This window comes from Mesoplodon densirostris, chromosome 4 (assembly GCF_025265405.1).
Source record: "Mesoplodon densirostris isolate mMesDen1 chromosome 4, mMesDen1 primary haplotype, whole genome shotgun sequence".
In the NCBI taxonomy this organism is placed as follows: Eukaryota; Metazoa; Chordata; class Mammalia; order Artiodactyla; family Ziphiidae; genus Mesoplodon; species Mesoplodon densirostris.
In genome coordinates this window covers 120,394,146-120,421,810 of record NC_082664.1, presented here as the reverse complement: position 1 = coordinate 120,421,810, position 27,665 = coordinate 120,394,146, and the positions used below count along the sequence as shown (strand labels likewise).

General features: G+C 46.8%; 1 protein-coding gene across 1 annotated transcript; it reads left to right on the top strand.

The window, feature by feature from the left end:
• The first annotated feature begins 15,469 nt into the window (after nt 1–15,469).
• Nucleotides 15,470–26,973, top strand: TBC1D21 (TBC1 domain family member 21). Its single transcript, XM_060096109.1, has 10 exons — nt 15,470–15,532; nt 21,008–21,115; nt 21,254–21,357; nt 22,257–22,351; nt 22,863–22,973; nt 23,086–23,186; nt 24,098–24,194; nt 24,546–24,646; nt 25,677–25,793; nt 26,725–26,973. The coding sequence occupies exons 1-10, from the start codon at nt 15,470–15,472 to the stop codon at nt 26,971–26,973; spliced, it is 1,146 nt and encodes a 381-aa protein (XP_059952092.1).
• The last annotated feature ends 692 nt before the right edge of the window (nt 26,974–27,665 follow it).

The following is a 27,665-nucleotide window of genomic DNA, read 5'->3' as shown; positions in this document are numbered from 1 at the left end:
ACTGGTTCAGAGCATAACACCACCAGCAACAGTAATAGCTTTACCGCTACTTCTATCTGCTTCTACTCCAACTGCTACTGTTTCTATGCTAAGCACTTTACATATACATACACACACATGCACTTTATGTATACCATCTGATTGAATCTTAAAACAAAGCTTTGAGGTAGGCTCTTTTTATTCCCATTTTGTGGTTAAGAAAACTGAGTCTCCAAGGAGTAAAATAACTTGCCAGTCTATCTCTAAAAGCTTGTACAGTCTACACTACCCAAGGATTTCAGGTAGAAAGAAAGACATCTTTCCAACAGTGGGAGTTGCCTGAGAGTGACATGGTGGTCTCTGGAGGAGGTAAGCCCCATCAATGAAGCTTTTTTGGTGTGTGTGGGGGTGGGGGGAGGTTGTGCCCACAAAAATACTATTTATAGTTGCCTTTATAAAATTAATATTCACTACTGTGCATATACCCTGAGAAAACCATAATTCAAAAAGAGTCATGTACCACAATGTTCATTGCAGCTCTATTTACAATCACCAGGACATGGAAGTAACCTAAGTGTCCATCGACAGATGAATGGATAAAGAAGATGTGGCACATATATACAATGGAATATTACTCAGCCATAAAAAGTAATGAAATTGAGTTATTTGTAGTGAGGTGGATGGACTTAGAGTCTGTCATACAGAGTGAAGTAAGTCAGAAAGAGAAAAACGAATACCATATACTAACACATATATATGGAATCTATAAAAAAAAAAGGTTCTGAAGAACATAGGGGCAGGACAGGAATAAAGATGCAGATGTAGAGAATGGACTTGAGGACATGGAGAGGGGGAAGGGTAAGCTGGGATGAAGTGAGAGAGTGGCATGCACATATATACACTACAAAATGTAAAACAGATAGCTAGTGGGAAGCAGCTGCATAGCACAGGGAGATCAGCTCAGTGCTTTGTGTCCACCTAGAGGGGTGGGATAGGGAGGGTGGGAAGGAGATGCAAGAGGGAGGGGATATGGGGATATAAGTATACCTATAGCTGATTCGCTTTGCTATACAGCAGGAACTAACACACCACTGTAAAGCAATTATACTGCAATAAAGATGTTAAAAAATTAATATTCAATTTACTAAGGGCACACATTTGAAAACAAAGCTTTTCTTCAGGATTAAGTTCCACTTACTGATTTATTGTTCTATTTATAGGTGTAATATAATAAGAACAGGACCTTCACTTTTTCTTCAATTAAAGTTTGATTAACTCAAGTTGAAAAAACAAAACTCTCTTAAGCAATCAGTGCCATTTACAATGTAATTAAATTTGCTTAAACAATTTCAACTACATATGAATGTTTAATATATTTGATTTTCCTAAGTAACTTAAATGTCTAATTGAACAAGCAAAACCTTTGTATCCAGTACTGGTAAAACTGTTGTGAGTCTGATAAATTAAATTTATAAATACAGTGACTTTCACATTCTCTTAAATATTGCAATACTGTTTGCAAAATTAGTCAAATTCTCCCATACCTCTCAACTTAAAATTACATGTCTGCAGGCTTCTGGTTACAGCTAAGATGGAGTAAGCACACTTCACTTTCCCCCTCCCGTTGATTATAAATGAAAACCCTGGAACAGATACGTAAAACACTGTCTAAGGACTCTGAAAAATAAATAATAGCAGGTGGGTTTGGGAGGAAAATAAACACTCAAAGAATGACCAATATGGAAGTGAGTTTCCTAGGTATTTTTTCCTCCACTATTTCCCAGCTTAGACTCTAGAAAGCATGAACCCCAGACTGTACAGTGGGAACGAACAGAAAGAGCTCTAGAGAAGCCCTCTTTTTCTCACCAGAGCACTGGGAACAGGGACCCTGCAGGATAGAAAGTTGGGGAAGGGGGATGCAGAATCTCAATTTTTTCTCTTTTACTGTACAGGGTGTGCCACAAGGAAGGGCTTCTAGGAACCAGAGAGTGTGAGGGCAATCATGGAGAGCTGGAGAATAAACCCCCTTAGATCTGTGTATAAAGTCCTGGACTCATCCTTGAGCTGTGAATTCATAGAACTGACCCAAAGCAGAAGGCAGGCCGGGACTTGTGGTCTGAAACAAATAGGATTGATTACATAATATTACATAATATTCAAAATGCTCCAAATTAGTCCACATACAAGGAACTAGGAAAATTTCAACTACACTCAAAGGAAAAGACAACTAGCAGATGCTGGCCTCAGGATGATCCAGATGGGCTTCCCTGGTGGTGCAGTGGTTAAGAATCTGCCTGCCAGTGCAGGGGACATGGGTTCGAGCCCTGGTCCTGGAAGACCCCACATGCAGTGGAGCAACTAAGCCCGTGCACCACAACTACTGATCCTGTACTCTAGAGCCTGCAAGCCACAACTACTGAGCCTGCAAGCCACAACTACTGAGCTCACGTGCCACAACTACTGAAGCCTGTGTGCCTAGAGCCCATGCTCCGCAACAAGAGAAGCCACCACAATGAGAAGCCCACGCACCACAACAAAGAGTAGCCCTCGCTTGCTGCAACTAGAGGAAGCCTGCGGGCAGCAATGAAGACCCAACACAGACAAAAATAAATAAATAAAAATTAAAAATAAATTGGGCTTCCCTGGCGGTGCAGTGGTTGAGAGTCCGCCTGCCGATGCAGGGGACACAGGTTTGTGCCCCGGTCCGGGAAGATCCCACGTGCCGTGGAGCAGCTAGGCCCATGAGCCATGGCCGCTGAGCCTGTGCATCCGGAGCCTGTGCTCCGCAACGGGAGAGGCCACAACAGTGAGAGGCCCGCATACCGCAAAAAATAAAATAAAATAAAATAAAATAAAATAAAATAAAATAATAAAAATAAATAAAAAGATGATTCAGATGATGGTATTATCACATGAAGACTATTATATCACATAACATAAATCATATAAAGCAGCTGTTATAACTATAGTCCATGAAGTAAGGAAGAATGATCTTGAAATAATTGGGAAGATAGAAATTCTTAGGGAAGAAATGAAACCTATAAAAAAGAACCAAATGGAAACGTTATAACTGAAAATTCAATAACTGAAATAAAAAATTCAGTCTATGAGCTCAATAGCAAAATGGAGATGAAGAAGAAAGAGTCAGCAAACTTGAAAATAGATTAATAGAAATTATCTAATCTGAAAAACAGAAAAAATCTGGGGAAAAAAATGAATGAGTTTGGGGGACTTATGGGATAACAACAAAAGCTCTAACATTCATGTCTTTGGAGTCCCAGAAAGATTGGAGAAAAGGCTTGGTGCAGAAAATATTGAAGAAATCATGGCTGAACATTTTCCAAATTTGGTGAAAAGACATAGATTTAAGCAGCTCAGCAAACCCTAAAAGAAGAACAAATTCAAAGAAAACCTGATTCAAATATATCTTAAGCAAACTGCTAAAAAAAACAAGGATAAAGAAAATATTTTTGAAAACAGCCAGAGGAAAGCAATACATTACATATATGGGAGCAATAATTAAAATGACTTCAGATCTCTTATCAGAAGACATGGAGGCCAGAAGACAGTGGAACACCATCTCTAAAGTGCTGAAACAAAAGAACTGTCAACCCAGAATTCTATATCCAGTGAAAATATCTTTTTAAAGGCAAAATAAAGACATTTTTAGTTGAAGGAAAACTAAGAGAATTCATTGCTAGCACACCAGCTCTAAAAGAAACATTAAAGGAAGTTCTTTAAGAGAAAGAGAAATGATATCAGAAGGAAACTTGGAATTTTAGGACTAAAAGAAAAGAAACAAAAATGAGAATAGCTGGGTGACTATAATAGACTATTTCCACCCCCCTTAAATCCTTTAAAGTGTGTATGACTGCTGAAAGCAAAAATTATAACAGTGCCTGATGTGGTTTTCAGTGTATAATATGCACTAATTATAACAACTGCAGCATAAAGGGAGGAGGGGGAAAGGACCTATATGGCTTCAAGGCTTATATATTTCACTTGAGGTGGTAGAATATTAACTCTTAAGTACACCATGAGAAGTTAGGTATATATATTACAATACCTAGAACAACCACTTAAAAAAACTATACAAAAAGATATTTCAAAAAGCCAACAGAGAAATAACAATGGAATATTAAAACAATAGTGAAATAATCCAAGAGAAGGCAGAAATGGAGAAACAGAGGAATGAAAAACAGAGGGGACAAATCAAAACCAAACAACAAAATGGTAGGACTAAATCCAACAATATCAATAAATCTATTAAATGTAAATGGTTTAAACATACAATTAAAAGACAGAGATTATCAGGTTAGATTTAAAAAACTATGACTCAACTATATACTGTCTATAAGAAACTCACTTTAAATATTGATAGGTTAAAAGTAAAAGGATGAAAAAATATACCATAAAACATTAGTTTTTTTAAAAGCTGGAAAGGCTATATAAATATCAGGCAAAGTAGACTCCTAAAGAAATAAACTTACCAGGGATAAAGAGGAATGTTCCATAATGATAAAAAGATCAATTCACCTAGAAGATGTAATAATCCTAAATGTGTGTGCACCAAACAACAGAATTTCAAAACACAGGAAGCAGAAAACTGAGAGAACTAAAAGGAGAAATAGACAAGTCCAGTTATACTTGGGGACTTTAACGCTCATTTTTCAGGAACTGATAGAAAAGTAGAGAGAAAATCAGCAAGGAGATAGGAGACTCCACCACCAAAGACAGAATGCACATCTTTTTCAAGATGCTCTTCGATCATTTAAATAGACCATATTCTGGGCCATAAAACAAATCTTAACACATTTTAAAAAATTGAAATCATATAACACATGTTTTCTGACCATAACGGAATTAAGCTGGATACGAATAACAGAAAGATATCTGGAAAATCCCCCAAATCCTAGAAATTAAACAACACACTTCTAAATAATCCATGGGTCAAAATCTAGGAGGTTGAGGAGCTAGCATGCTACCCCAGGAAGTTTGGTCCAGGAGATGACACTCTTAACCACAGGCCATGTGGCCTCTCAAAGTTCTTCAGGGCCTTCAATGCCAGGCTAAGGAATTTGGAATTTGCAGTATATTTAATGGATAAGATAAGCATTTAAGGATTTTCACACATAAGGCACATATTTGCAGATAGATGGAGTTAGGTGTGGGTTGGAGATGGGGGCAGGGGGAGCAGGAAAATTCTGCATTCTGTCCCACCAGAGAGGCAAAGTAAAGTTAAAGAATTTGGATTTTCCTAGGTGTCTGAAATGAGACATTTTAGAAGTAGGGCCCATCCTTCCTTCCCTTTTCACAGAGGTTATTTTCACAGTCTTCCTGGGGTCTACACATGCTAGGTGAACCAGTAGCTCCAGAGGCAGAAGCATGCCTCTGCCATCAGATAGGGGACTTTCTGAGGACAAACCCCCATAAGAATGGAGGTTTCCCAAGGGTTAACTTGCCTGTGGCTCTGGACAAGTTACTTAACCTCTCTATGCCTCAATTTCTCCTCTGTACAATGAGGACAATACAACTGTACAATAATATCAGTTCCCATAGACTGGGCCATGACCTTGGGTTGAGCTGCCTGGAGAAAAGGTTGAAGGGGGAATTTGGACCCCTGGCTCCTGGTAGCTGCTGTGGGACCCTGGCTGAAAGGGGGTCTCTCTAGTTTGCAGGGAGACTTGGAGGAAGCCCTCAGCATGACAAGGAGTGGTACTCCTGCCTCCACAGGCCTGGAGTGGGGAGGAGAGGGCACATAAAACATCCTCTGCAGAGACTTTGATCAACAGCCACGACAGGGACGGCTTCTATTCTCTTTGAAGCAGCAGAAAGATCAATCCTCCTTTTTTTTTTTTTTTTTTTCTTTTTTTTTCTTTTTTTTGCGGTACGCGGACCTCTCACTATTGTGGCCTCTCCTGTTGCAGAGCACAGGCTCCGGACACGCAGGCTCAGCAGCTATGGCTCATGGGCCCAGCCGCTCCACGGCATGTGGGATCTTCCCGGACCGGGGCACGAACCCGTGTCCCCTGCATCGGCGACCAGATTAGAAGGCGATGCCTGACCCAGGCCTGCCGCCTCCCCCCAACTCCCTCTCCACCTGCAAGATGAGAGGGATGAGCAGAAAGTGGCACTTTCTGGCCTTCGCCTGTCCCAACCTCAGAGCGGAGGAGAAGGAAAAGGAATGCTTACACCCCAGAAAGAGCCTCCTCGACGCCTCATTAAACTTTCACAAGAGTCCCTCCCCTTCTTTTCTTCAAAGGCTGGCTTTAAAACATCACATTTTGCTGAGATCTAAAGATACGAGGACAGGAGGCAGGAGACTGGATTTTACTTACAGGTCTGCCTTTTGATTTGCTGTGTGACCTTGAGCAAGTTACTGCCCCACTGTGGAGCTTAATTTCTCTATCTATGAAGTAGAGTTGCTGTAAATGTTTTTCAGGGCTCAGTTCACAACTCTGTGATCAAGACTAGTCTGTGCCCAGGTCAGGGTGCAGTGTGGGTTCAGACTGTACAATTGTCTTTCTCAGAGCCTGTCGCAGAAGAATTGCCCCCATAACTCTGACTGCCTCCAAGTCCTTGGTCAAATGTTTTTCTGTATAATCCCATCACTGGAAAGAGCTGCTTTGCCAGCAAAGCAGCATCCTGAGTCTGTGGGCTCTGCCCATAAAGGGGAGGAACAATTCCCATAACAGCACTGTCCCCAGCTGCTCAAGGATTACAGAAGGCAGAGAGGCTTGCAGGCGTTGCCCCTGAAAGGCTGGGGGAAGAAGAGAGTGGGGCACAGGACTGGGGAGGAGTAGGCGGTGGGAGGAGGAATGTCCTGGGACCTGCCACCTCCGGGAGTTGCGTGCTTATAATCAAACTGGATTGGTGAGTTCGGTTAGGGCTGGGAAGCCTCTTCCTCCCTGAATGCTGGCTTAGCCCACGCAGGTGCAGCCCCTCCCCAGCTGGGCAAGTGAAAGACTTGTAGACACAGAGGAATTAAGATCCTCCACTCATGTTCTGCCCCCCAGAGCAGGCCCCAAAGACGGAGAACAGAGGCTGCAGGAGTCTTGATCCTCCAAGCAGAATGCTGCTTAGGCATCCCTTTGAGAATCCCAGTAATTAGCTTCCTGTATCTGGTCTCCAGAACAACCATGGACCTACCCATTAGGTCAGAGTCAGTGCTCTCAGAGTCTCCCAGGGTCTGGAGGATAGAATTGTTCCAGAAAAGGGAAAGAATAGGTGGGAAAGGAATATTTCCGGCCTGCCTGCTTTGTGAGGTGCTGGTGTGTGCTGGGACGTCCTCTCTGCCTCTGTAGGACTAGATCTGCAGCATCCTCCTTTACCTCCCCAGGTCCCAGCTCAGCATGTCCCCTTCCGTCACTCCAGGCACCTGGGGTCCTCCTGCTCTGCCCTGTTCCTCGTGAACTCTGCCCTCCAGGAAGTCCCCAGAGTAAGCCCTTTGCCCACCACCACCCCTCGTTGGCCTCCTCAGCCTGGGCTCTCTCTGAGATGGGAACTGTCTGTGATCTGCTGGCAGGACTGACGAGGTCCCCAGCATCCTGCCCAGGTGTGTTCACCTGTGGGTGTGGGTGTGCTTGTGTGCACACACACATACACATGCGCATGAACTTTGTAGTACATACTTTAGACGGCAAGTTTCACAGAGAAGTGAGGTGCCCTGGATTGACTTTGTGCTGTGTTTTGGAGGATGTACGCGTGTGCGGCATATATTACATGTGTGTTTGCGTGCTCACTGATGGGGTTCTTTGTGTTTCTGTGGGTGTGACTGTGTGGGAGAGTGAATACTGAAGCCTGGGATCCTGCAGTTTAGGGGTGCTTGTGTACTCCTGAATTTGAGGGGTGTTGTGCGTCATTTTGGAGCTGTCGTGTAGGAGAATGAGTGACAAGGGTGTGAGCCCACCGAGGGGTGAGGGTGTGGCTATAGAGCACTGACGTAGGGATCTGTCTGCCCCAAGGGCAATGTGGACTGGGCACCCATGGGCCTTTGAGCATCTTGGTCACTTCTCTTTTGCCTGGAGGGGCCTCCTGCTGGCTCGGGCCTTGCTGCCTCTTCTGCACCAGAGGGCAAGCTAGGCCTTTGACCAAACAGCCTATCTGAGGTCAAGGGTCAGCAGCAGGCTCAGTGATCCCAGCTGTCCCTGTGGTCCTTGATGCCTGGCCCAGGTGGCCACAGCAGGTAAGCGGGGCTGTCTGAGGCTGGGGGTGGGAGTCTCAGAAGAGAGTTTCTTGGGAGGTTCAAGGTTAGCCTGGATGTGCTCTGGAGCAAATAATAATGTCACAAACCACTGCTCAGACTGCTGTACACTGTGCTAAGCACTATACAGACATTATTTAAACCTCACAACAATACTGTGAAATAGATAGTGTTTCCCCACTGTACAGGTGAGGAAACAGCCTGGGAAATTAAATAACTTGTCCTGGGTCACACAGCAAGTAGGTTGTAAGGTTGGGATCTGAGCACAGGTCTGCTTGGCTCTAAAACTAATGCTTCTCTCCTCCTATTCTCATCTATAGATGATCCTAGCAAGAGGGAAGAATGGGGCTTATTTCTCCCCAAACCCACGGATAAGCCTTCATTTCACAAAAGGAGCTTTATACTTCTGGATTTAAGATCCATGACTCCTGATGGAGAGAATGGAAGGGGGTGGGCAGAGGAAATAACAGGTTCTGGCCTAGAGGAGGCCCCCTGGAGCTGTTGGAGAATAGCCCCTCTAAGCCTTGACGGGGTGATGGAGTTAGACTTACAGGTCTCAGTCCACACTGCTGTTCCTGGAGCCCTGGGTGTACAAGGTTTCCACGGCTTGTTTTTGTGGCTTCTGCCTGCTTTGCAGGCACCCTAGGGACAAGGATGCTGGGAAGCGACTCAGGTGAAGTGGTCAGAGGCACCACTGAATGCACACAGCGGGTCTTGCCTGCACTGGGAGACACTGCCCATTCCTTTCTTTCTTGGATTTAAGTTGCAGGGAAAATGCATTATTTTTTCATTCAAAATTCATTTTGGAACAGATAGCCTTCAGAGATATAATCAGCCACATTAGTTCTCTCCATTAGCAGTCCCTGGAGTTTGCCGGAATTCCTTGTCCTTTTTCCTCTCCATCTCACTCTCTCCATCCTCTTTCATGCTAGGTTGTAACACTGCCCACTGTCTCGTCCAGCCATCACCACACACTCTGTTTTGGATTGAATGACTATTTCAAAGTCTGGACAAGGAGGTAAAGCAAGCTCCCTCCTTCCCACTGGGCTCTGGGCTCACAGTCCCCTGAGCCAGCAAGGTGTTCAAAGATGCCCACTTCTGCCCACAGGACGAGGGAGGCAGCTTGATGTGACGCAGAGCTGGCCTGGCCGGTAGCCAGGCTAGGCAGAGCTAGGAAGTTCCCGGCTCCCCACTTACTAACTGGGTGATCCCAAGCAAGTAACTTCTGTTGCCCTCACAGGGTGGTCAAGGTTGGCACTGACGTATATGAAGCACCTCCCCTGAGGTATATAGCAAGTGCCCTATAAAAGGCAGCTGTGGTCGGGATGTCCAGGGACAAGAGGGGGCTTTTGGGGGCTGAATGAGCAGTAGACGGGGCAGCATGAAAAACGCAGCCTGGTCTCACTGAGAATCAGAGTCCTGTGCTTGGTGGTGCCCCACGGCTGGGGTGCAGGAGTCAGGGAGAACCACGACGAGGACCCCTAAGGAGCAAGACCCCTTCAGAGCAGGAGGGAGCTCGTGGGGACTCAGCTGCCCAGGGCTGAGTGCCTCTCTTTTGCTGACTGCAGTGGCTTCTACCCAGAGTTGCTCCTATGGGGTATTCCTGGCGTGCATGATAACTGGATTCAAGGTGACAGAGGTGTCATCTTCAACTGACTGAGGGGAAGGGTAGAGCAAGTGAGGGCTTCCCAAGATGATGGTGATGGCCCCAAATGAAGCAAATAACCCCGTGGCACTCCAACTAGCTCCGGGGACTTCAGGCTGGGCTGGCTATTGCTCTGGGGAATTCCAACACCACAGGCTCAGAAGACAGCCATCTCCACCCCCAGCCCCCCAGCCCTCTGCTCGCCTCCCGCTAGTGACACATGACGTGCAGCTGTCTCCAGCACTGTCAGAAATACCGCACTTCGTGGAGGCGAGGGCAGAAAACCTGCTGCCGAAAATCTAAACTTATCCTGGTTCCCCACAGGGAGGGGCAAAGAGAAAAGTACTGCTTTAGCATAAAAGATTGTCGGCACTTTGCAGTGAAATAAAATCAGAATGCATGTAATTTATACCAAGAAGTAGCATGCCCCAGACTAGACAGTCATGGGTAGGTGTCCTTTGAAGGGGGCTACCTGTTAATCGTTACAGGGACCTGGCGCATCACATTTCACAGAGTTGTGTCGTGTTGTGTTGACATGAAGGGAACTGAACTCCGTTTCTAATACTGGCCTCACCCTGCTTTTATAGCAGCCGTGGTCCTCAGGTTCCTGGAGAAAGGCAGAGAGACAGAAACTGTCTGGCTCACAGGATCTTTGAACTTTTGAACTGATGTTCTTGCAAGCCTCGTGGAAGCAATGGCATCTTGACTCAAGTCTAGTTCATAGGGATTTTTACAGACATGTCCTGGGCATTGGTGATACTAGTGGTGAAGCCAAGGTTCATGACCACTCCTGTGCCCTGGGCTCCCGGCCCATGCCGGGCTCTTTATACACGCTGCTTCACTTACCCTCCTGTTCCATGAGGTATTATCATTCCCCTGCCCCAGGACATATGATGCTGAGACTCAGAAAGAGTAAGAGACGGTGTTAAACAAATGACACCTGTTACTACCTCTAGGGGAGGAGTCCCACTGCGTGGATGAGAGCAAACAGCACAGCAATGCCTGCCACCAGCATCCCAGAATGTCAACCCGCTCTGTGGTCTGCAAGTGTCGGGGCCACCAAGAAAGACACAACTCACACAGGCACTGGAGGAAACAGTGCTTTACTCACATGGAGAAACGACAGAGCAGAATCAGCTTCAGTAGTAGGCATTGGTGCCCCAGGGCCTCACAAAGAGCCCCCTCCCTCCCTGCCAGGCGGAGATACAGCGCTGGGATTGGCCAGGTGCTGTGCAATGCACACACTCAAGCAGAACGAAGGAGCATATGCTGAATCTAGAACAAGGAAAGACATCCCCACACGAGGTAATAAATCCAGCACAGCCTGAGAGGGCTCCCTACTTCTTGACAAGGAAGTGTTCCAGGCTCAAGGCCCACTCGTACATGGCCAAGCAGGGGTGGAAAGATGGCATGCACAAAATGGCCTTTCCCAACAGGTGGGACCAAGTTCACATGATGGGCGGGTGGCAGGGTCAGAATTTGAACCTGGCTTTTTCTGGCACCAAAGCCCACGAGGCTTCTCACGCATGAACACTGTATGTCTGAGATGAGACAGTCTTCCCCAGGCACCTCTCACCTCTCACCATTTCCATACAGGAGACTGAAGCATGTTTCAGTATCATTGGGGTTCCCTTGCCTACTTCTTCTGGGTAAGAAACTCAGAAAAACTGTACCACAGATCAGCATTACAACTTGCAAATAAATATGTAGTGTAGAGAAGGGCATAGATCAATAGGCTGGTGGGGGAACCAGGAGATTCCCACAGTAGCTCCCTCTTCCAAGTCTGCCCTCCTTCTTTCCCACCACAGCGCCGGCAGGCAGCCCATGGACAGCCGGGGTCCTCAGAGAAAAGATGGGCTAGGAGGTTTGCTCCCTCCCAGGACTTTAATGCAAATTCTCAATCTCTCCAACCTTTGCCCACACTCTAATACCAAGAAGAATATGTTAAAATCTGGGATTCTTGTGCCCTGAAGAATCCCCATGTACAGAAATTTAAAGCAGAAAATTGGGTCCCCATCAGGGAGAGGGAAATGAATGAAAGAAAAGTAATGCAGGAGAATCTAAAGAATTTGGGCAATTATGCAAATACATGGACATGGTAAGGACCATTCGGCCCTGGAGAGAATGAGATTGACACAGGTAAACCCCTTAGAAGAATCAGAAAAAGGAGAAAAAGGGATCAAAACCCTTCTTGCTTCAGCCCAGGGTCCTGCAATTCTGTTTGAATATTAAGCCTCCATGTGGTTGCTATGAGGCTTTTGTAATATGACTAAACTCTACTGGCTAATTTGGGGAAGGGTTATTATCTACAATTTGCAGATAAGGAGCCAGAGGTGAAAGGAAGTTCAGTAGATGACCTATGCCCATCATGTTCATTTTAGAAGCCACTTCGGATTTAGCACTCAGATTTTCCAACTCCCCGCCTGATCCTCAGCTTCTTAGGGCAACATTAGAGTTAATTCTCAGCTGTCGACATTGTTAATGTGGAAGAACAGAGGCATAGATAATCCCAAATGGTGAGTAATGCCCTCGCCATGCCTGCTGCTCTGGACATTTGCTTTGGGAGACTCAGAAGGAAGGCATCCTGCTGTCAGAGGCTGCCCCGTCCTCATTCCACTCCTCCCCTACTCAAAGCCGCCCCACCTCCTGTCCATGCAGACCTAGGGGCAGCAGATCAAGGGGAAGAGGCTGTCACGCTTTCCTAGGTTGGGATGGAGTAGTGGAGAGAGGCAGAGAATAAAGCGTTTCGATTTAAAAGGCCTCCTGCAGTGCCACAAGCTAGCAGAACAGTAACAGTAAATGAGACAGTGAATTGTGTCCACTGAAGACTTACATATGGACGCTGATTCACTATGTTAATAAGGTTGTGCAAGCCAGAGGTTGACTGTATTCTGATTTCATGGCTGGGGGATCCATGGCTCAGAATGGGGGAACATCCAAATTTGAGGTCAGAGTCCAAATTCCAGCTCCAAGCTCCTGATTCCAGTTTGGTTGGTCTAATTACTATCCTCTCCTAATGACTAAGGATGCTTTAGAGCCAGATGGCTTTAATGGCTGAGACCTGAGTAGAAATGCAAGCGACGCTTAAGGTGGAGAACTGGTGATGCTGGAGCCGAGAGGAGCCAGTTCCTGATTCATTCAACAAATACTGAGCACCTATCAAGTGCCAGGAGGTGGGGTTGGCACTGGGGGAGGAAAGCACAAGAATCAGACATTGACCCTGGCCTAAAGGAACTCAGGGTAGGAGGGGAGATGGGGCATGTATAGAAATCTCTCTAATATATACAGAGAGGAAAGTAAGATGAGATTTAAGAGCTTCATTTACTCTTCAATTAACTTATTCATTCAGTCACTTGGGCACTGTATTTTGTGTTCTAGATATAAAGATAAATGAAACTGATCTCTACCCCTTGAAGCTACCATCCAAATACCTAATCCGAGTCACCCAGGGAGTTTTTCAAAATACAGTTCCCCAGGTCCCCAGCCCAGACATTCTGATTCTGAGTCTCTGAAAGCGGCACCCAAGAAATCTAAAGTTCCCATTCTAGCTGTTCTCCAGGTTTCAGTACTAGTCTGGCGGGATAACAAGTGAAGGGAGCCCAGAGGAGGGAGATCCCGAGATAGAGAGAAAGTTTTCCTGGCTCACCTCTTCCAGGAAGCCCTCCCTGACCAGCCCAGCACCCTGATGTCCTCTGATCCCAACCCCCACTGCACATCCTGTAAGGACTATAGTTTTCCTGGGTGACTGGGAGGTTTAGTCCTCTTGGTTCTTGGGTGTGTCTTAACCTCTAAAGCTGAGTGTTCCCATGTTCCAAGGTCATTGTGATGAGGATTCCAGGGGCTTTGTGACACACAGTGGCTGGCTCTGTTCAAGTATGGGAGGTCAGAATAGGCCCAGTTCCTCCTGGGGATGCAACTCAAAGGAAGATCACCTTCCCCTGCTTAATTAAAGCATCACTTAGGGCTCCAAGTGAGTTCTGGTCAGAGGCTGCTTTGAAGACAGCTAGCAGAGGCCATGACACCCTCTCTCCTGAAAACAGCCTCTCTGCCAGGCAGTCGGCCTCCTTCATCCTGATGGGTATCCTTCATCAGCTCTGAGGCCCTCCCTCCCCAACCTCTGGTTTGCATTAGGGTCATTTTCCCCTGTTGGGTAGGAAGGACTAGAACCCTGAGCTGGCCTCGAAAGTGGAGCAGGGTAGATTAAACCTTGGTCTCACCATCATTACAGACAACAGGACAGAAAAACACAGGTTCGTTTTTACCCTTCTATCTAAGCCAGTGTTACTTTTTCCCCGTATGTGACATTCTAACTTTAATGAGTCTAGGTCTGCAAGTTGTCTTAAAGATGCTGATAAATTTTCCATGGTGCTTTTGCCAACAATTTTGGTATGCTGCCACCAGGTGGCAGTAATGCTTTTTTTAGTAGGCGGTTCCATGTCCGATTAATGATACACTATTCATTTGAATTCAGCCTCAGTCATAAAATTTTCTACACAGTATATTTTTCAAAATCATAGTAACTAATTATAATGACCTTAACCAATCTCAAGTCTCATTAATCATAGTGATTTAGAGAGTGATATATAAAAAAGCAGAAATGCAAAACAGGCCTCTCTCTCCCGGAGTTTTAAATGTAATTGCTCTATTGCAGATTATCACGAGGCCTTGATTTGAATTTTCTTTATACCTCTCTTCATTTATCTGAAGTTAGAGAAGGATAATAATAAACTAACAAACGATCATATAGCATTTATTAGGTACAATGACTGTTCTAAATGCATTATTTATAGTCAGTCTCATCATAACTCTATGAGGTGGATGAAGCTATTATCTTCACTTTGAGAAAACTGAGAAATGAGAAAATTGAGAAAAATTTCACAGTGAGAAAATTGAGGCCTAGGGACTAAGCAACTTGCCTACAGACCCACAGCTAGTAAGTGGCAGAGCTGGTATTTAAACCCAAACTGCGGGGTCCATCTTCTGAATCAGTGATTCTCTAAGAGTGGTGCCTGAGTCTGCAGCATCAGCATCAAAAGGGGACTTGTAAGAAATGAAGATTCTTGAGCCCCAGATCTTCTGAACCAGAAACTCTGGGGATGGGGCCCATCGATCTGTGGTTTAACAAGCCCTCTGGGTGATTCTGACGTGCAGCTAACTTTGAGAACCACTGTTGTTTTAAGCTATTTTTAAGATAACTATGCTATACTGATGATACACCCTCCACACCTGGGTTGCTAATAATCACCCAGATAACTTTCAAGTTGCACACATCCTCCCCAAGCTTTCTACTCTTAATATGCTTGCCCTCCTTGGGCCACCCCCTCTCCCCTTGGTAAGAATCACTGACATGGTTACTGTTGGGAGTATGTCTTGTCCCTCAGATGAACTCAGGCTTTATTGAGGGCTCTGTTGCTATGAGTATTCAGAGGAACACAGCATCAAAAACCCTCAAAGAAAGTTTTCCTTATCCTCCAGTGGCTTTCTTATTTTACTAACCAATACTGGAGAAAATTCTCAAACCCAGTGATGCAGAGGGGGAAGGAGAGTAAAAGATGTACACCTGTAGCCAAGGCTGCTAGCAGCTGTTAGAGAGGCTGAACCATTTAAGGCTCCCACTTCTGGACCCCTTTTCCAGAGGAAGCATGGCCAAGCTTTCCCCAGGTTTGCCCGTGGAGAGCTTTAACCTGCTTAGGCACACCACAAAGGTGGGAGGGGATTTCCACACCTGCCTTACCTAGCAGTACCCTTCCCAGGGGACTAGGAAAGGCACTACTGCAGAGCTGAAGAGTACCCAGCACCTCAAGGACTATCAGGGTCTCCTCCTGGATGGCTAGGTCATTGTACCCAGATTGTGGGCAGGGTGTTAATAGGTTGGCGGAGCAAGGAATGGAGGAATATAGGAGGATGAAGATGGATTTGAGTGGCCATTGAGATGACCACCTCCATTACTTTGAAAGACCCCAGATACAGATTCTATTCACTTTATTATTTTTTTATTTTTTATTTTATTTTTTTGGCCGCGCTGCACTGCATGACGGATCTTAGGCATAGATAGGAGGTGTGGATGTACTGGTGAAGAGAGGAAGGGGACTTCTTGTGGAAATTCCTACACACACACACCACTGTAGCCCTCTGCAGGTGGTCAGGCTTTCTGTGCTTGTCCTTTGCTTGCTAGCAAATGTCTTAAATGTTCTGGTGGCATTTTTTTTCTTAAAAAAAAAAAAAGGCATGAAGAACCTAGGGGTAAGACAGGAATAAAGATACAGACCTGCTAGAGAATGGACTGGAGGATATGGGGAGGGGGGAGGGTAAGCTGTGACAAAGTGAGAGAGTGGCATGGAGATATATACACTACCAAGTGTAAAATAGATAGCTAGTGGGAAGCAGCCGCATAGCACAGGGAGATCAGCTTGGTGCTTTGTGGCCACCTGGAGGGGTGGGATAGGGAGGGTGGGAGGGAGGGAGACACAAGAGGGAAGAGATATGGGAACATATGTGTATGTATAACTGATTCACTTTGTTATAAAGCAGAAACTAACACACCATTGTAAAGCAATTATACTCCAATAAAGATGTAAAAAATAAATAAATAAATGTTCTGGTGGGTGGCCCATAGTTTGCTTGGGTATGGGGAGATTCAGGGAAGTAGCTGGGCAGAGAGAAGTGGACTTTGCTGGAAGAAGTCAGTGGCTTTTTTGTTGTTGTTGTTAGTTTCTGCTTTATAACAAAGTGAATCAATTATACATATACATATGTTCCCATATCTCCTCCCTCCTGGGTCTCCCTCCCTCCCACCCTCCCTATCCCACCCCTCCAGGCGGCCACAAAGCACCGAGCTGATCTCCCTGTGCTATGCGGCTGCTTCCCACTAGCTATCTACCCTACGCTTGGTAGTGTATATATGTCCATGCCCTCAGTGGCTTTTTATAAACAAATTCAGCCATGGCAAAGTAGGCAGATGGCCAGTTGTTGCAGGTAGAGGTTTAGTAATGCAAATTATCCGAGCACTCAGCAGATGCCTTCTTGCAATGTTTCTGACTATCTCTGCCTTATTATGTTGATGCCATATCTTTTATTATAGTGTTCTGTGCATAGTACTTTGATTACTTTGCCACTTTCATTGTGTTCAATCCTTTTTTCATAACTTTGTTCATCATTTATTTTTTAATCTTTCTATGGCGTTTAATTTTAAGGTATACCTTTTGTTAAAAGCGTATGTAGGGCGTATATTTTTTATTCAAACTGAAATTTCTTGTCTTTTACACTCCCTGGTGGCATGGCGTTGGGGTTAAGCACGCTGACTCTTGCAACAAACAGCTCGGGGGTTCAAACCTCAGCTCTGATATTTACTGTGCGACTTAAAATATACTAATTAACCCTCTAGGGCTCTGGTTCCCTAATATGTAAAACAGTGTAACAACCTCACCTACCTCATAGGTGGCTGTGAAGATTAGATGGTTGGTAAATATGAAGTGCTTAGACTATCATCAGTGCTTTTTAAGTGTTTACAACTAATAAGGGAATTTAAGCATTTATTTCCATAATCGATTTCTTTGGATTTCTATCATTTTTATGCTTTATGTGTTTATTGATTCCTTGTTGTTTCCTGTATGGTTTGGTTTTATTTTTTAAAGTAAATTAGAGGGACTTCCCTCGTGGTCCAGTGGTTAAGACTCCACGCTTCCACTGCAGGGGGCATGGTTTGATCCCTGGTCGGGGAATTAAGATCCTGCATGCCTAGATCTGTCATGCAGTGCAGTGCAGCCAAAAAAATAAAATAAAAAATAAAAAAATATTAAAGTGAATTAAAAGGATAATGTCCTATTCCTATAAATCTCTAATTTTAAAAGTAAAAAATAAAACAATTTCTTCTGAAACTATCCTTCAATCTAATAAAAAATTGAATTTGTAGTTAATAATCTTTCCACAAAGAATACTCCAGGCCTAGATGGCTTCAGTGGTGAGTTATACCAAATACTGAAGAAAGAAATAATACCAACTCTATACAAACTATTCTAAAAAATTGAAAAGCCGGAATACATCCCTACTTATTCTATGAGGCCAACATTACCCTGATGCCAAAATCAAAGACATTACAAGAAAACAAAATTATAGGCCAATATCTCTCATGAACAATGATGCAAAAATCCTAAATAAAACTGTAGTAAATAATAGCCAACGATGTCTAAAAAGGATAATACAGGGGCTTCCCTGGTGGCACAGTGGATAAGAATCTGCCTGCCAATGCAGGGGACACAGGTTCGAATCCTGGTTCGGGAAGATCCCACATGCCACAGAGCAACTAAGCCCGTGCGCCACAACTACTGAGCCTGTGCTCTAGAGCCTGTGCTCCGCAACAAGAGAAGCCACCGCAATGAGAAGCCCACATACCACAACGAAGAGTAGACCCAGCTCGCCGCAACTAGAGAAAGCCTGCGCTCAGCAACAAAGACCCAACACAGCCAAAAATAAATAAATTATATAAAAATGAAAATACATTAAAATTAAAAAAATTAAAAGGATAATACATCACCAGCGGGGTTTATCCAAGGAATGATTTAACATTCAGAATAATTCAATATAACTTACCATTTTAGCAAACTACAGAAAGAAAAACCATATGATCATCTCAGTAAATGCAGAACATCCATCCCTGATAAAAACTCTCAGCAAATTAGGAAGAGAAGGGAACTTCCTCAACCTGATAAAGGGCATCTACAAAAAGCCTATGGTTAACATCATACAGAATCATGAAAGCCTGAATGCTTTTCCTCTAAGATTAGGAACAAAGCAAATTTGTCTGCTCTCACCACTTTTATTCGACATTGCCCTTGAAGTTCTAGCCAGTGCATAAAACATGAAGAAGAAATAAAAGGCATCCAGCCTGGAAAGGAAGAAGTGAAACTGCCTTTATTCACAGATAACATGATCATCTATGTCAGGGTTAGCAAACTTTTTCTGTAAAGGTCAAGATAGTAAGTACTTTAGTCTTTGTGTGCCATACATCTCTGTTGTAACTACTTAACTCTGCCATTGTAGCATGAAAGCAGCCATAGACAACAAATGAGTGAATGGGCATGGCTGTGTGTCAATAAAACTTTATTTAAATAAACAGATTAGAGGCCTGATTTGGCCCATGACTTGTAGATTGTTGATCATTGGCCTATATAACAAATCCTATGAATACACCAAAAAAGCCACTAGGACTAATAAGTGAGGTTAGCAAGGTCGTAGGATACAAGATCAATACATAAAAATCCACTGTATCTGTATATACTAGCAATGAAGAGTTGGAAGTTGAAAGTTTAAAAATAACATTTTTACAGTAGCATCCCCCAAAATGAGACATTTAGGGATAAATCTGACAAAATACGTGAATAACCTACACACCAAAAACCACAAAACATTGCTGAAAGAAATTAAAGAAGATCTAAATAAATACAGAAACACACTGTGTTCATGGGACAGAAGATTCAATAGTGTTATCAATTCTCCCCAAATTGATCTATAGGTTCAACGCAATCCCCATCAAAATCACAACTGTCTTTATTATAGAAATTGATCAATTGACTAAAATTCAGAAGGAAATGTATTCCTAAAGTTCATGCATTTCCTTTTACAATTAAGGATCCCAGGACACAGCCCCGCTCTGCCTGTTCCCTTCTACTTCCTGCTGAGTGTTGCAGTCTCTGAGTGTAGGTTGGGAGATCATGATGGCTGTCAGGGGGGCAGAAGCCTGGCTCTGCTCAGCTCAGATGATAGTGCCTATGCAGTTGGGACATGGCATAAGGGCAGACCCTGCTTCCCAAGGTTAGGCGAAGGCCAAGATTTTTTGTACCTTCTAGGGTCCATATGTCCTATTTTGGTTCAGAAGGTGGAGCATGTATGAGTCATTAAAGTGTATTGCTCAATCCATCCCAAGAGAACATGGAGTTAGTGGAAATTATCCCAAATTTGGGCCTGTGGGCTCTAATTTTTAATTTCCAGTGCTGTTTTACTTCTAACATCTTTCTACACATGTGGTCAGTGGACCAGCCTCAGCAATCCCCTGGGAGCTAGTTAGAAATGTGTCATCTTGGGCCCCACTCCAAACCTTCTGAGTTAAAATCTGCGTTTTAAGAAGATCCTCAGGTGACTCGTATGCAAATTTAAATTTGAGTCACACATGTGCATATTCAGGTATATATTAATGGGAAGTTGGGAGTATATACATCAGATATGTCTAGTCACCTGCCAAGCTCTGTCCATCAGCACACTTTCAAGTCTGTAATGTGGCATTTCAAGATATCCTCTCCAATACAAGACTCCTAGGAATCTTCCCCTGTTCCAACAGGAATTCAACTCCTAATTATTGTTTTATGAGCGTTTTAAATTACTTTGTACGCATTGCACTCACTTTTCCCTGACACACACACACACACACACACACACACACACACACACACCCCTGATGTAAACCAGAAACCATTCCTTATGATACATTGTTCTACTCTTTTAGGAAAGCTAAAATGGAGCTTGTGGATGTGTTTAATTAGTGCTTGTTTTATATTTTTCCATTATCAAAGCAGTATACATTATTATAGAAAAGTTTGAAAATATAAGAAAAAGGGGAAAATTACTTATAATCTTATCACTCAAAGATAATCACTGTTTTGATTTTGGGTGGGTTTTTTCAGGGGTTTTTTCTAACAGGATTTTTATAGTGCTTAATTCACTCTAAGAGTATATAACGTGAAGTTTTTATAATATGTAACAGACGTATGGAGTATAGTACACAGAGAGAGTAGATACTGAATACACAGTTTTGTTTTCTGCTTTTTGTCCATTAACATTTGTATTTTCCCAGATTATTATTCTTTCCTTGTTAGCAACAATTTAAATGCCTCACAATATTCCATTAAGCATATAAACCATAGTTTACTTAACTATTCCCTTATTGCACAACAGTTAGAGAGTGCTTGCATTTTTCATTTTGGTAAGTAGTGTGCAATGAAAATGATTGTGCATGCAGCGTTTTTCTATATGTTTTCAGTAATTTCCTCAGGATAAATTTCCAGAAGTGAGTCAGAGGCTGTGAACTTTGATTCACATTGCAAAATCCAGAGTATATCTCTTAAAAATCACACTTAAAGAAAAGCCAAAGGTTCCTAACAGAGGGCTGAGGTGGTTGTCCTTGGCAGGTGAAGAGAAAACCACCCATTGACAAGACGGAATGGGATGGCTTCTTTGACGAGAGCGGTCACTTGGCCAAGTCACGAGACTTCATTTGTGTTAACATCCTGGAAAGGGTATGGTCCTCAGCTACCCTTGGCCTCACCCTGCAACTGAGGGACATGGGCAGGCAAGGGGACAAGCATGGCATTGGGAGGGACCCTTTTGGCAAGCATCTGGAAGGCCCACGACCTCTCACCTCCACCCCTCCCCAGGGTCTGCACCCTTTCGTGAGGACAGAAGCCTGGAAATTCCTCACGGGCTACTACTCATGGCAGAGTTCCCAGGATGAGCGGCTTGTGGTGGACAGCACAAGGAGGTAGAACGTTCCAGATCCTGTCAGGGGAGGGTGGGTGGCGGTGCAGGTGGGAGGGGGTGCCCACCCCAGCCTGGTAGGTTCAGGCTTCTTCCTTCAAATGGGCTTCTCTTTCCAAGAGACAAAATCCCCAAGGCTCTGCCGACTTGGGGCCCACATACAGGGGGCATCGGTATCTTCCCCCATCCCCACTCCCGACCCCGCACCCCAGCCCAGCCATGTTTACCAGTCCTCACTCTGCTGACTTGAGCTGGATCCCAGAACCTCCCAGCTGTCCCCCCAACCCAGCTCAGCCCAGCCCAGCCATCCCTAGGCCTGTGCAGCCTTCTTGAGGTGGAGAAGATTCACAGTTAAAGATTTAATTTAACACAGTATTTAACTGAAGATCCTTCAGTTAAATACACCTGCAAAGACCCTTTTCCCAAATAAGGTCATAGTCACAGGTTCCAAGGGTTAGGGCATGGACTTATCTTTGGGGATCACCATTCAACCCACGACACAACCTAAGCTCATTCTAATGATGGGCACAAAACACTGCCTCATCCAGGCCTCCTAATTCTGAGGCATAGGTGCTAGTGTTAGCCCCATTCTACAGACAAGGAAACTGAGGCTTAGAGAGGGCTGGTGATATCCCCAAGTCTTGACCCTAGTGGCAGACACCCAGTACTTAAGTTGTGGATCCAGGATTCAGGTGCAGTGGTCAGACTGCAGAGCCAGAGGTTAAACCTGTCACCCCGCTGCACTCCAGGCGGACATCAGATGATGGTTAGGGCTGGCAGAGGTGGGGAGAGGGGGGGCAGTACGGGTAGCAGGGACTGTCTGGGTGAGGGCACTGCTCAGGGTCACCCTGACTGGCCTGGAGGGGAAGGCTACCTCGTTCAGCCTCAGTTCTGTTCTCACAGGAAGAGCTACGAGGCTTTATGCCAGCTGTATGAGAAGATTCAGCCCCTTCTGGAAAATCTGCACCGGAACTTCATAGAGACTCGGAATAACATTGGTGAGCCAAGGAGGGTGGGCTGTGCTGGGCAGAGGGGAGGGCTGGAGATCATCCCTGCCCCACCTCAGTCACATCTGTGCGCTGGTTCCTGGGAGCTGCCTTGACATGTGCCAGGAATTTTGCCAGCTAAACCTTGGTTAGCCTGTCCGCCTGGCTCTACTGGCTGCCCCTAGATGCCCAGCACTGTGTATCCCTGGGTGTATGTTGTTTCTGATGTTTGTCTACATCTCTTCCCCCCTTGGCCTTGAACTAGGTTGAATTATAGTTGGTGGGGGTGTTGGGACATCCCTGGCAAAGGGTACAGCCTGGTCAAAGATTTGGAGGTGGGAAAAAGCCCAGGCAGCTCAGGTTGTGGTGAGAGGCAAAACCTGGTGGGTTGATGTACCTTTTTCATGGCCCCCTTCCCAGGATGTCCTGGGTCCTAGCCTCTTGGAATGAGAGGAGTAAACTCACCCACGGACCTTCTGCTGGAGGTGATCTGGTGCCTCACCATCCCTTGCCCCCCACCTAGCATATGACATCCAGAAATTCTATGACAAAGACCCCCTGGGCAATGTCCTTATTGATAAGAAGAGGCTGGAGAAGATCCTGCTCCTGAGTTACGTCTGCAACACCCAGGCAGGTGCGCCAGAGGGCTGGGTCTCCCTTCAGCCCCCTCTTCTCAACCCCTTCCTGGGATAGGGCCTGTCCAAGTCCAGGCTCCGCCCCTCCTCACTAGCTCCCCTCCACCCCAGAGTACCAGCAGGGCTGCCATGAGATGGTGATGCTTTTCCAGCCGATGGTGGGACATGACCATGAGACCTTCTGGCTTTTCCAGTTCTTCCTAAAGAAAAAGGCGAGAGCTGAGCCTGGCTTAGGGACCACCCCCATTCCTCAAATGACCCCTTGAGGTTAGGCAGGCACTGGCAGCCCCAGCCATTTCCTCCAGCCCTGAAGCAGCCCTCTGAGTCCCAGAGGAGCTTTCCCCATGGAAAGACAATGCCAACCCCAGTGGGGTGTGTTCTGGTTGGGGGGTGGCAAGCATTGGAACTGAGAAGGGGGATAATGATGCTCTGGGTCCAGCTCTTGTCAAACCTTGAAAGGTCTGGCAAGGCTCAGTGAGGCCCACCTTTCTCCTGGCATTCTCCTCCCCAAACATGGCTCTGCTCCTGCCAATCCTCCACAGCTCCCCACAGCCTCCAGAATAAAATCCAGGAACCGCAGCCAGACATTCAAGGCTCTGTCTTCAGTCTTGTCTCCCACAGTTACCTTCACATGACCTGCACCCCGGCCCCCCAGGGCCCCCACCACACTGTGCAGTGGAGGGCTTTTGAAGGTGCTGCTCCCTGTTACTCCCTTTCTGGAAAGCCTTTCCTCATGAGCTGAGGCTAACCAGAACCCACCCCCATCCCTCTCTCCATCCCTGCAACAATGTGCACACTGCTCTTTCCTTGTCCTGATTGGTCCAGACCCATGGTATGTGTCTGGAGGAATAACTGGTCTCACTGCATTGTGAGCCACTCCTGAGACATCTCCACATGCCCACCATACATACACACACACACACACACACACACACACACCACAGACACAGACATGATGTGTGTTTGCAAACACACATACGCTGACTCTCAGACTCATACAGAGACACATGCCCGGCCCCGAGCCAGACACGCACAGGGCCCCCAGAATTGGGGAGTTGATGAAGCAAGATGGACTCTTCTGATGCTTTCAAGGGGTTCCCTCCCTCCCACCCATCTTTCCCAGGAGCACGGCTGTGTCATCAACATTGGGGTGGGCAAGAACCTCGACATGCTCAACAGCCTGATCAACTTCCTGGACCCCGTGTTTGCTGAGCACTTAAGTGAGTGTGCCCCTCTGCCATCTTACATGTCCTCCAACCAGAGCAGGTGCGGGAGGGGGCCGGGACCCAGTCCAAGGCAGTGGCGCCCAATCATGTGAGAGGGAGCAAGGTCCTTTGGTCTTTTCTTTGGGCCCCAGGGAGAGGGTTCATCTGGATGGGGTTGAAATCTGGACAGTTGAAAATCCACCCCAAACAGTCTCCAAGGGCAGATGGAAAAGCGATAGCCCAGGTTTTTGTATTTCCCAGTGTGTTTATGTGCTCAGTTGTTTGGCCTCATCTGTCTGTCTTTGCTTTATCTCCTGTTCCCCTGACCACGGCCCCCTGGCTGGCACCCTGCTTCTCTCCCCACAGAAGGGAAGGGTGCGGGGGCCGTGCAGTCCCTCTTCCCCTGGTTCTGCCTCTACTCTCAACGTGGCTTCAAGTTCTTCGACGACTTCCGGAGGCTCTGGGAGGTGAGGCGCTCCTCTGGGGCAGAGGATAGACCCTACCCCTAGGGCAGGCGGCAGGGAAGCCCTTTTCCTTGCCTCCCTTTATTGCTGACTTTGGATGGAGTTCACTGGGATTTATTGGGCCACAGAGCCTGCTTCTGCCCTGTTGGGAGATGACAGAGCATCAGTTGGTCCATCTGTTCATCTAATCCCACCACTGTACCTTCTCAGGGCAGTGCAGGCAGGAGGAGCCTCACAGCCTGTGCAGTGGAAGCCTAGCCTGCGTTCAGCTTCCCTGCCACCCTGCCTGTGCAAGGGGCCTCACTCTGTTCTCACTTTCCCAGCCACCTCTTCCTCAGCCTTCCCCTCCACTTCTTCTGAGCCCTCACTCCTGGAGAAGGAGGGGCCCCCAAGGACAGGTCTCACCTGCAGTTATTTGACTCTAGTCTCTGGGGCATCAGCAGATGAACCTTCCCGGGAACACGCCCACCGCCCGTCACTGCCCTGCCCAGTGGCCGCCACTGCCTGCAGGAGCCGGCCCACCGCTCAGCCTGACATTCAGTGCCTCAGAAATCAACTCCCCCCACCTCACCCCTCCCTCCTGGCCTGCTGGTCTCCATGCTCAAGTCCATGACCACTGCCAGGCCTTTGGTGACACCCATGGATTGTTGACTTTCCATCAACTGTTGCTTTGCCAAAGCTCCACTCAAATGCTACAGAGAGTTACCCAGTCATTCTTGGCATTCTCTCTCTCTCTCTCTCCCTCTCCTGCCTCCTCTCTTGCTCCCTCCCTCCTTCCCTCTCTCATTCTCTCTCCCTCCTCCCTCCCTCTCTCTAGTGAATTTCCTGAAGGCTTTTCCTCCGAGTCCCCCAACAGCAAGCACCATGCCTAGAACCCCAGAGGTTGAATGAATGGATGACTGAATGAATGAGCACGTTGGCAGCAAGGCCCAGACATGATGGACGGGGCCACGTGGTTGGGGGTACTGCACCATCCCAAAGGCGTCTGCAGTGCCAGGCCACAGGCCAGGCTGAGGCTCGCCCACCTCTGCAGGTCCTGCTGACGGAGAAGCCCTGCAGGAACTTCCAGGTGCTGGTGGCCTATAGCATGCTGCAGATGGTGCGCAAGCAGATGCTGCAGGAGAGCATGACAGGCGACGACATCCTCCTGGTGAGAGCATCCTCGGGCCCGGCCCGGCCCCACCGGCTCCTGGAGGCCTCCGACACCCACGCCGTCCCTGGTGAAGGCCCCTGGGTCGGGGGCCCTGGACTCCAGTGGCCCCTTTGCCCCTGGGCAGGAATAGTGATGAGACTGACATACCCTGAACTCTGTGCTGCATGCTTTTAGAGACCAGCTTGTTTAAGCCTCATGACAAGCCTGACACAGAAAGGCCATAACACTCATCATCATCATCATCACCCCTGTTTAGCAAATGGGGAAACTGAGGCCCTGAACAGTTCTTAAGCTTTAGGCTTGACAGACTGACTGTTAACTCTTTGGCCCTAGGGTCCTCCTGTGACAAAAGACCTGGAATTTCCCAACAATTCTAAAAAGCAGCTGAAGGCTTTGTCAAAAACATCTTAGAGGGCTTCCCTGGTGGCTCAGTGGTTGAGAGTCCACCTGCCGATGCAGGGGACACGGGTTTGTGCCCCGATCCAGGAAGATCCCACATGCCGCGGAGCGGCTGGGCCCGTGAGCCATGGCCGCTGAGCCTGCGCGTCCGGAGCCTGTGCTCTGCAATGGGAGAGGCCACAGCAGTGAGAGGCCCGCGTACTGCAAACAAAACAAAACAAAACAAAACAAACAAACAAAAGAAACATCTTAGAGAGCACCCCAATCATAAAATGAGTCTTCCTAGAAGCCCATGAAATGCTCGGTGGAACCCCAGGACTCCCTAGAGCCCAGAATGAAAACTGCATTTATCATCTTTCCAATAGAGAAAATTCCATTGGTACAATTTCAGGCACTGTTCCAAGCTGGTGGGGGTGGAGATCAGCTGGCCCCAGTGACTGCCGTGAGCAGTGGCCTTGTCCCCTTGAAGCAGCAGGTTGCTGCCTGTGCCCGGGGAGACCTGATTCCGCCCCACCTTCTCCCGGCACAGGCGTGCAACAACCTCATAGACCTTGATGCTGCTGAGCTGGTCTCCGCCGCCTGCACAGTCTACACAGAGCTCGTCCAAAAGGATGTAAGTTACCCCGATTACTTGTCCTCCTTCCCTTCCTCCTCCAAGAAGCCCTCCCCCGTCTCCCAAGCCCAGCCCATGGCAGGCGTATTCAACTTCAGGGACACAGCTTGTGCTAAGTTCTCTGCCACCAACCCACGGGGCTTGCTCTGCATGGACTTCTCATAGGTTTGCCTGTGTAACTCCTGCCTCCCCAAGTAGATAGACTGCTTCCCGAGAACACGGCCCTCTTCCCTCGTTTCCTGCGTCCATCCTGGCAGAGCTGGGCACAGGGCGGGGCACCCAGGGGCTCAGGAGAATGTCACTGGCTGAATGAACCGAAGAATGAGAGCGAGAGACCAATGTCTGTCCGCCTCTACCTGCCAGAACCTTCCTCTCTCCCAGGTTCCTCAGCCATTAAAGAATTTCTTTCTCTGAGGATACTCATAAGGGACAGACGCCCTCAACAGACAGAATGAGGTGGTGCTTCAGCCGCGAGGTCAGGATCAAGTCCGATGGGGCGTTTGCGTGAGGGTGTAGGTAATACAGCTGTGACAGCAACCGCCTTCCTGAGTCATGGTTCATGGTAAGCAGTGTGTTTCCTGTGGGGGGGCGCAAAAGAGCAGAGACAGGATTGTTTAACGAGAGGAGAGATTGCGAGGGCTAGAGACAGGGCACACACTGGGAGGAGATTGTGCTGGTCAGCCATCCCTCAGTGGCTGAGGGCTTTCCAAGGCTGCAGTGGTTCTGCACCAGGAAGCAAATGGTTGAGGGTATAACCGACCTTGAGAGCCGGCTGCCTCATGTGGAAGAAATGGACGTGTCTAACAGGCTTGCTCAATCCCTGGTCCGGAGAGGAGGGCCCGACCCCATGGCTCCCC